At 43.5% G+C, this 9,902-nt stretch overlaps 1 protein-coding gene and 1 long non-coding RNA gene across 3 annotated transcripts; one reads left to right on the top strand and one right to left on the bottom strand.

The window, feature by feature from the left end:
* Nucleotides 1-929: 929 nt before the first annotated feature.
* Wfdc11 (WAP four-disulfide core domain 11) lies at nucleotides 930-4,070 on the bottom strand. Its single transcript, XM_021663280.2, has 3 exons — nucleotides 3,940-4,070; nucleotides 2,789-2,931; nucleotides 930-953 (listed from the first exon to the last, which is right to left on the bottom strand). Exons 1-3 carry the CDS (start codon nucleotides 4,037-4,039, stop codon nucleotides 930-932), a joined length of 267 nt encoding a protein of 88 aa, XP_021518955.1. The 5' UTR covers nucleotides 4,040-4,070.
* Nucleotides 4,071-7,669: 3,599 nt separating this feature from the next.
* On the top strand, nucleotides 7,670-8,153 carry LOC132653742 (uncharacterized). 2 transcript variants are annotated; one of them, XR_009591586.1, is made up of 2 exons: nucleotides 7,670-7,808; nucleotides 7,943-8,153. It is a non-coding gene; the product is annotated as an uncharacterized LOC132653742 (long non-coding RNA). The 2 variants fall into 2 exon arrangements; XR_009591587.1 differs by having other exon boundaries at nucleotides 7,938-8,153.
* The last annotated feature ends 1,749 nt before the right edge of the window (nucleotides 8,154-9,902 follow it).

The raw sequence follows: 9,902 nt of genomic DNA, 5'->3' as shown, positions 1-9,902 counted from the left end.
CCAGCACTTGGGAGGCAGAGGCAGGTAGATCTCTGTGAGTTCAAGGCCAGCCTGCTCTACAAAGGGAGTCCAGGATAGCCAGGGCTAGACAGTCAATGCTGTGTAGAAAGACCCTGTCTCAAAAACAAAAGAAAAAAAAAAAACCAAATAAGCTATAGTGATAATTCTGGAATTTTGGCTTCTTTTTTTAAAAATCACAGAAATATTATAAGAATATGTTTTCATTTTAATCCCAGCTGTGAGGACACAGGGCTGCTTCAGCCTGTGTGAAACAGCTGACTATGATTTGCCTCGTGCTCTAGCAGAAGTGTGGTTTTGCCAACCGCAGACAGTTTTTGTGACTGTATGATGTTTGGAATTCTGGGAACTTCTCAGAGGGTATATATGATACCAGGCCCCAGAGAGGTGGCATTGATGGTCATTCAGGGGAGTTGGTTGCAGCTTTAGTCGTGCTCAAAGAAGAAACAAGAAGAAAAAAAAAATTAGATTCAAGGATCTCTAGCTCTCTCTCCCCTCATCTCTCTTCCTCTCCCATCTGGTGATAAGGGGTGAACCTGGAGCCAGGGAATAAAGGGTGGGAAAAAGAAGAACCCATAGGGTAGCAAACACTAGCTTCAATAAACAAACAAAGAGTCGGAGAAGAACTTTGAAAGAAGGGACTTGGTGGAAATTTAAAGGAGCTAAGGGGTGATAACAGGGTGACTTGACCAAAGAGCATGGTGTATAATATGAACTTGTAAAAAAGCAGATAATTTTTAGAGCGAGGTATTCAGGGAGAAATAGTAGAATGACGTGAAAGGAAAGTAAGGGAACACTGGAGCCTGCTAGTAAGTGGTTTATTTTTCAAGTATGTTTGCCTTTTTACCCCCCAATAAACACAGCGTTTCTGAAAGTAAACTCCCCCCACCCCCTGTTCTGGGAAGTCAGGGTCATTTCTTTCTTTCAAAAAATTTCTGTAAAAGAGAAAGTTTAGATTCTTAGAGATACGGTGTCTGAGAAACAAACGTTCAGCTCCAAGCCGTGTTCCTGTTCCCACTGGCTGACACACCCCATGTCCCATACCATAGCCTGCCAGCTTCTGGGCAGAGGAGGCCCGAGTTCCTTGAGGAATCTGGCTGAGCTCAATATGTCCTCAGAAAAGTGGAACTGTGGAGTCGGTGGTTAAGAACTAGGAAACAGGCATTTAAGAGAGGCAGGCCAGCCGGTATACCCAGCACTGGGGACTCGGAGGCAGGTGGTGGTCTATGAATCTGAGGCCAGAACGGGCCACATATCGAGTTCCAGGACAGTAAGGACTGTTGGGAACAAGCAGAAGAAACTTATTCTAAGTACCATGATTTCGTTTTCAGACTCCATTAAACCATAGGGAAAAACTAAATTCAAGGTCCCAGGCCCCTTAGGGGAGCTGGGATCTTCCTGGTGCCTGAACAGCTTCTGTTGTAAGAAGACAGTTGCTGAGTCCAGCCATCTCAAGGACAGCTTCTCTATCTTGCTGGCAAGCTCATGTTCCCAAGCCCAGGAACAAATTCCTATCCCACTTCTTCAATTTTTTTTCCCAACTGGTAAAAAATAAAGAAATTGCTGTTATCTACACCAAGATACATAAGTTATAAAAATATTTTACTGTTCTGCCCTAATTAACTAAGTGCAGCTGACCCACTCCTTTGCTGCCTTATCACCCTGAGCTCCGGACCAAATGGCCTTGGGGCAGGTGTCCTGGATCAGGCCCAGTCTCCAACAGATACTCCCTTGCTTAGCCGGTAATGTCAAAATACAATTGGATAACCCTGCTGCTCTCCCCACCACCACCCCCCACCCCCGCTTTGTGTTCCCATCTTTTAAAAATGTTAAAAAGTGTTTCTCAATCTCCCTTCCAAGACATGGTTCAGATTCTGAACCGACGCCTCCCAGGGCTCAGAAAACAAAGCTTGTTTTAAGCTTCTGTATCTGAAGTGAGTTTTCTCAGCCTCCACCCTGAACCCAACAAGGACTGCATAGAGTGACCCTGTATTAAAAAAAAAAAAAAAAAAAAAAAAAAGCTGTCTTATTTTATGTACCACTGAATTGTGAATTGCATTACTGATTTGGGACCTTGATCCCTCTCCTCTCCTCCTTCTCCTCCCTCTCCTCCCTCTCCTACCTCTCCCTCTTCCTCTGTGTGTGTGTGTATCTACATGTGTGTCTATGTGTGTCCACCTGTTTGTGTGTTGATCTATGTGTCTGAATGTGTCTTTGTGTATGTGTCTATGTATGTGGTGAGTGTGTGTGCATGTTTCTGGGTGTATAAAAACGTATTTGTGTGTGTATATGTCTGTGTGTTTATTATATCTGGATGTGTCTGGGTATGTATAAGTGTATGTCTGTGCATGTCTATAAAGTGGATGTGTCTATGTATATCTGGGTGTGTTTATATGTTTGCAAATGTCTCTTCATGTCTGGGTGTATCTAGGTATGTCTGTGTATATGTTTCTCTGTGTATATGTGTGTCTGTGTGTATAAGTGTTCTTCTATGTGTGGGTCTGTGTCTGTGTGTATATGTGTGTTTCTGTGAGGGCCTGTGTCTGTATGAATGTGTGTGTACATATGTCTGTGTGTGGCCCTGTGTCTATGTGTGTATATGAGTATGTGTCTGTGTGTGTTATGTGTGGGCCTGTGTCTGTGTGTGTATGTGTGTCTGTGTCTATGTGTCTGTCTGTCTGTGCCTCAGGTTTGGGCAACTGTGGTCCTCTGTTGGGGACTGACCTCTGAGGAAAGGGGTGACAACATTCCACACACATCTGCAGCTCACCCCAATTTCTGCACAGATGTTTCCACAGTAGGTCCAGCAGCATGTGTGGCCTCTGTGTACACATTTGAAAGTTCTAGAACACTTCTTGGCACAGTCATTAGCTTTTGGCTGTCCCCAGCACTCCTCCAGCAACAATTCCCCCGCTGAAATTGAAATTGAAATAGTGAGAGGCTAACAGAGACACACAGCCAAGCACCCTCAGACAAGCCCTTTCTGAGTTTAGGGCTTCTTCCTAGAGTCTGAGCCCCATACCCCGGCCAAGGTGTCTCTCTTCCGTGTTCCCTCACGGAAAAGTCATTGCCTTTGCCTCATTCCAATTCCTGGCTCAAGGAGACAGAATATGAACGAGCATTCTGATTTTGTTTTTGTTTGTTTGAGATGGGATCTTGTGTAGCCTGGGCTACCCTTGAACTCACAGGAAGCTGAAGATATCCCAAAACCCTTGCTTCCACTTCCCAAGTGCTGGGATTATAGACTTGCTCAACCGTGCCCAGCTTGAACCTGGTTTCTTTTTTTCTACACTCCTTTCTTGCTGACTGCTCCAAGACACGTGTGTGGAGGTCAGAGGACAGCTTTGTGGAGTCTGTTCTCTCCCTCCGTGTTTACATGGATTCCAGGGATCAAACTCAGGCCCTCAGACTTTCATGGCAAGTGTCTTACCCACTCCACTACTTCACTGACCTCTCTCCAAATGCTTCTCTCTCTTCATCCCTTCCACTGGATAGATTCTCCTCACAGGAGCCACAAGTTCGCCCTACCAGGACTCTGGTGTCTTGTCACTTTCTAACAGATATGTGTACTTTAAGGTGTTAATGAAAGTGTGAATCTGATGAAACAATGGGTATTTGATAGATACCCATTTGGTTCTCGTGAAAGGAACCACAGGGGTTCTGTAAGTATGGAGGATGAAGGGAGCTCTGCATTGGCTCTCCATCCTCAGAGGCATGAGAAAAATATTCTGTCTTCACCACTCATGGTGTTTGGATAAACACTGCTGTTTGGGAAGTTTCCCAGCTGGAGGAGTCCTCGGGTTCTCCAGGGGCTCATCTGGGAAGGGGGAGCCTCAATCAAGCCGAACATGACCCCCACCCCCCTTGTCCAGAAGTGAGCACAGCCCCTGCCCCTGCTTCACAGGCATCCTCAACACCTACGAGCATACTTTTGCTTCCTCCCTCCCTGGGCCAGTGGCGGCAGCAGCAGCAGCAGCAGCAAGCACAGGAACACCACGAAGGGGAGCAGTGAGTGCTTCATGACGTTGGCCGCGAGCGAGCGAGTGTCTGGATAGGCCTTTTTTTTTTTCCTTCCCAGCTGCTGATAGAGATCAGACATACAAGTTAGGAGATAAAGATAAATGCAGGAAGCCCTATAGGTTTTTTAATGTTCCATCTTCTAGCTATCATGCCTCACCCTCCACCTGGCAGAAGATAGCTGTCAAGTGCCTTGCCTTTCCCTCTCTGCTAAAGAAAATATTTTTCATATGTTCTTCCTTCCATGGACCAAAGGATGATTCAAACTATCACTTAAGACTTACAAAATCTAAATATAAAAAGAATCACAAAAAGAAATAAAATGTATGTGTGGATTCCATTATACTGATATAGGATATACTACCAACATTTGTGTGGACAACTGCCTATGAACTGCTCCGTTAAAACTAAAATTATGCGGCGTTCCTTCTGTTCTTCTTTATTTTATATCTAGCTTTTAGTTCATTTATTTAGAAAATATTATTTTTAAATTTATTTTTAAATACCTGTATGTGTACCCCGCTTCCCTCTCCTCCTTCCGACCTATCCCATGCCCCTTCGCCTCACTCTTTCTCAAATCCATGGCTTCTATTTCTTTAATTACTATTGTCGCGCACACATGTGAACAAGTACACATATAAACACAACCTGCCAGGCTTGTTTTGGTGTTGTTCACACGTGTATATGGTCAGGGATGACCATTTGAACTGGGATAACCTATGGTGGGGGGGGGGCTCATCCCTCCCTCAGCAGCCATGCATTGCTTGTAGCTCTTCATCCAGGGGCAGGGCCTTGTAAGAGCTCCCTTTTCCACGCTGGCATGCCAGTCAGCCTTGTCACCGTGCTGACTTTGTTTACTGGTGAGGTTTCCCTCAGCAGTCATGCGTAGAAGACACTCTCTTGCAGTGGACGTCCTGGGCCTCTGGCTCTTACAGTTTGAGTTCTACCTGTTCACCTCCAGTATTCTCCTTTGCACTTTCATGTCTCGTGTATTCTATTACCTCCCCCACTCCTTTTCTTTAGAACCTCTTTTTCCCTGCTCATGGCTTCCCTTCCATTTTTACGACCTACCCAACTTATTCACACATAAATGCACGTAAATAAAATGAGAATATGGGCCAGAGAGATGGCTTCATAGTTAAAAGAACTTCCTGCTCTCCCAGGGGACCTGAGTTTCATTCCCACAATATGTCCCTCACAACCACCTATGACTCTAGCTCCGGGGATCCAACACCCTCTCTGGCATCCGTGGGCCCCTGCAGCCACATGCCATATGCACAAAGACACAAGTGCACACACATAAGCTTAAAGATAAAGTCCTGAAAATAAACCACAAGCTGGTATCCACATGTGAGAAGAAACATACGATATTTGCCTTTCTGATTCTGGAATACATCTCTCAATATAAAATTTCAAGATCCACCAACTTCCTGATATGTATACAGTTTCATATTTTCATGGCTGAATAAAATTTCACTGTGCATATTTACCCCATTCTCATCATCCATTCATCTGTCGATTGGTATCTAGACTGAGTCTCATTTTCTTGTTATTGTAAATAAGCCAATAATAAATGCGGGCATTCGGGCATCTCTGCGATGGGGAATATAGTCCTTTGGGTAAATGTCTGGGGTGGTATAGCTGAGTCATAATTTAGTGTTCTATTTTTAGTCTTTTGAAAAAATCTCCACACTGATGTCAGTAGCGGCTGCAGGAGTTTACACTTTAAACTAGCCAAAGCCATAAGCAAAGGTTAAGAGACTGTTTCCAAATACAAAGATGGAGAGTGATGGAGAAAATACACGCAAATTCAACCTCCAGCCTCTATGCCCATGTGCACACACATATATACAAATGCCACACACATACACAAAGCTCACACTCATACAAACTCACGCACAAATGCACACACAGACCAAAAATTCTTTAAAAAAGGAAAAAGATAAGAAGCAATACCAAATGCTGGCAAGCATGGGGGGAAGAGAAAAGTTACACGCTGCTGGTGGGAATGTAACCTTATACAGATGCTACGGAAATCACGCGGGGTTGGGGGGGTCCTAAAAACCAAACATAGAACTACCATATGATCTAGCTACACCGACCTCGGCTGTGTACTAAAAGAATTACACAACATAGCACAAAGAAACCTGGGCATCCAGTACAGTGCTGTACTAGTTGCAATCGACAGGAGACAGAACACCCCTCGCTGAGAAGGAGCTTCCATAGTATCAGACGGTACCAGGAGAAAAGCAATCAGCAATCCTATCCAGCTATGACACCTATGGACTACAGTGACTAGCATGGCATAATAACCCTAAGGATGCAATAGTGCCACACATACCTTGGTGGTAGCCAACAGGTCTCTGACTGGGCTTAAGACCCACTCAACAAAAGGAAATTCACGCCTGGCACTGGAAACCTAGCTGACACCCAGCCCTCATTTATTCACACTTCTTGGAGGTTAACCTACAACTGCCTCTTTATGAAGCCAGGATAATCCCTAACTCTACTCTAAATATTTATCTTTGCGCCCACAGTGAAGTGGAGCTCCCACCCCTCATCAAGGAAACAAACAGAACACTGCCAAAAACTACAGCTTATCAAAGTGCAGAGTCCTGGATCTCAGGCACAACAATACATCTACAACACAGCTCCTGCATCTAAGGCTCAGGGATCATCTCGGAAGAAGGTTTGGAAAGACCGTGACAGTCAGAGGAACAGGAAGTTTGCTGTGAGAGTATGTCTGCTAGAAATATCAAGGAAACTACAGCCATGAAATCTTACCAACATGTCTGCCCAAAGATGACCTGGACAAGAATGACATCAATAGACATCCTATCTTAGGGTGGGGAAAGACCATAGGGCCTCAATCCTAATCACAGAACTACAAGCAATGAAGGAATGCTGAGAGTGGGAGAAACAGTCCTCCCCAAGGAAGAGCACTCCAATTGGTTATCCAACTGCAAATGGTCAGCCCTGAAAACATACATACAAGTAACATTATGCATAGCAGGTTTGATTTATATATACTGAGGAATATATATGCTCTTAATATATATAAACTTATTAATATAAACATTCATATATGTCTATAAAAGAATCTGTGATTTTGAGAGAGTGCAAGGGGTGCATTGGAGGGATTGGAGGGAGGAAAAGGAAGGGGGATGATGTAATTATAGAGATTCTGTCTCGAAAAAACACACATACTAAAAGAAGAAAATGAAATGGAACCAACCTAAGTGTCCATCAACACATAGAGAAATAAAGAAAAGGCAGTATGTATACATAGTGAGATCTTAGTCAGCTATAAAAACGAAACTATGACATTTACAGGAAAATTGATACAACTGGAAGTCATTACATTAAACAAAATAAAGCTGAGAAAGATATATTCTGTGTGGTTTCTCTCACATGTGGAATCTGGATTTTAAAATCGTGTGTGTGTGTGTATGTGTGTGTTCAACCGAGTAAGGGGATCCTGAGAGGGAAAGAAAAACCTTAAGAAGGGGTAAAAAGGGGTTAATACAACAACGACAGAGAGGAGAGTGTTTGTGAGGGAAAAGTGAGCCAATCAGAGGGAGGGAGGCGTGGCTCAGAAGGGAGGCTGGGGGTGGGGGAGAACAAAGTACAATACGTGAAAGCGGCATAATGAAGCCCATTCATATTCTAACTGAAAAATTAAACAGGAAAGAATATTTAACAAAAAGATCTGAAACTCTGAAGCCACTAAAGAATAATAGAAGAATATTATTTCAAGATGCAGGCACAGGCAGGTGCGGGAGCAGGCAGGATGAGTGGAGGAGCAGGCAGGATGAGTGGAGGAGCAGGCCATGCAGGATCTGCCGTCAGAAAGATGAAGGCTGGTACTCGGCTCGCTTTCTCATCTGCCCCTTTTTTTTCAGCACAGGTTCGCAGCCTATGGCTTGGCGCCACTCATACTCACGCGAGTCTTCCCTCCTCAGTGAAGCCGCTGTGAAGATTCTCTCCAAGAGGCCAAGAGCCGTATCTCCTAGGTGATCCCAAAGTCAATTCAGTCAGCTATCAAGATTAATAATCTTTAGCCACCAAAGAAATGCAAATCAGAATTGCTTTACAATAAACTTTATGTATAATGTTTATATGTGCATGTTTCTATGTTATATGATGAAATCTTTTGTATTTTAAATATAATGTATTGTTATATTTATTATATGATGTTATAATAAATATGATAATATAATATATAAATATATAATTTTATATGGATAGCATGAAAATTGAAGGGATGTGATAAAGAGGAGGGAACTATCTAATGGGAAGGGAGGGGGAAACAAGAGGGTAACAGAGACTAAATATGACCTCTTATACCCAGAATATAGGTTAAATTATGTTCTCTCGGGCTGCAGAGATGGCTCAGAGGTTAAGAGCACCCGGCTGCTCTTCCAGAGGTCCTGAGTTCAATTCCCACCAACCACATGGTGGCTAACAACCATCTGTAATGAAATCTGGTGCCCTCTTCTGGCATACAGTTGAACATGCAGGCAGAATACTGTATAAATAATAAATAAATAAATCTTAAAAAAAACCTCTCAAATTATGTTTTCTCTGTGTGTATGACATATAAGTATAAAGAGGACTATAAAGGAGGAGGGAAAGTTCTACAGGGAGTGGGGAGAAGAACCAGAGAAGTTAATGCGGGGATAGATGAAATATCTCTTTAGAGGGAGGAAGCAACTTAGCGAAGGGAGGAGGGATGGAGAGGGCATTGAGGAGGAGATGATCAGCAAAATACAGGGAGAGCTGGCTCAGTGGTTAAGAGCGCTGGCTGCTCTTCCAGAGGACTCAGGCTGGAGTCCCCGCACCCACATGGCAGCTCACAGCCGTTGGTGACGCCAGTTCTAAGGGCTTTGGTCCCTCTCCTGGCTCTCTGGGCACTGCGTGCACACAGCACACAGTACAACAGGGATGCAGGCGGAACACTCAGACGCATGGATTAGAACCTCAGAAACAGAATAAATTAAAAGAGCAAGGTACGTGCCAGGCATGGTGCCACACATCTTTAATGCTGGCACGTGGGAGGAGGAGCAGGCAGATCTCTTGTGTTTGAAGCCAGCCTGATCTACAAAGCAAGTCCCAGGTCAGCCTGGGTTATATAGTGAGACTCTGTCTCAAAAATTAAACAAACAAACAAAAAAAGGGCAAGGTATAATTTTATGTAAGTGTGGAAGTTTCACAAAGAAGAAAAGTCCGTTAGCTGTATGGTTATCATTTCTAACCACTTCAGGGAGAGTCTTTTAACAAAGGCCATTCTCTTACATATGACGTATTTTCCAACTTCACTGAGTTTGACATTGATAAAATAGACCAAGATCTCATCTACCTTGAATATTCCATCTTGTCAGGATACGCAGAAATGCTCTCGGCTTTTATGACCTTGACATTTTTAAAGAGTCAACTTTTTCTTTTCTTGTCTTTTTTCTTTTTTTGAGACAGGGTTTCTCTGTGTAGCCTGGCTGACCTGGAACTCACTCTGTAGACCAGACTGGCCTCTAACTCAGAGATATGTCTGCCTCCGCCTCCGGAGTAGAATGATGGAATCCAAGGTGTCCACCACCACCTCCCAGTCTTGATAGGGACACTTATGTAAGTGACATAAATGCCCTTAGCGTATTGTATTTGAAGGTGTATAAGCACACTTGTATCATTCTGTCTCAGTTTCTTCATCTGAACTATGAAAGCAATGATTTGCTCCATGTAGAGACAGTGCTAGCATGCTTTAAATAGGAAAACTTTTTTCTTCCTTCCTTCCCTCCTTCTTTCCTTCCTTTCTTTTTTCTTTTTTTTAATTTTTATGTATTTATTTAATTTTTTTTTGAGAGGGGTGGTGA

This window comes from Meriones unguiculatus, chromosome 4, assembly GCF_030254825.1.
Source record: "Meriones unguiculatus strain TT.TT164.6M chromosome 4, Bangor_MerUng_6.1, whole genome shotgun sequence".
NCBI classification, from domain to species: domain Eukaryota; kingdom Metazoa; phylum Chordata; class Mammalia; order Rodentia; family Muridae; genus Meriones; species Meriones unguiculatus.
Note: the sequence above shows the minus strand (reverse complement) of the source record. Positions and strands in the feature narration are given on the sequence as shown.

Bases quoted from the DNA above. Each gene is read 5' to 3' on its own strand.
- Wfdc11 (XM_021663280.2), bottom strand. From the start codon at position 4,039: ATGAAGCACTCACTGCTCCCCTTCGTGGTGTTCCTGTGCTTGCTGCTG. The intron at 2,932-3,939 runs GTAGGTGTTGAG...TTTCAATTTCAG, and splicing joins GAGGAAGCAAAAGTATGCTC to CGGGGGAATTGTTGCTGGAG. The intron at 954-2,788 runs GTGAGCTGCAGA...TCTCTTTTACAG, and splicing joins ACATCTGTGCAGAAATTGGG to AAATTTTTTGAAAGAAAGAA.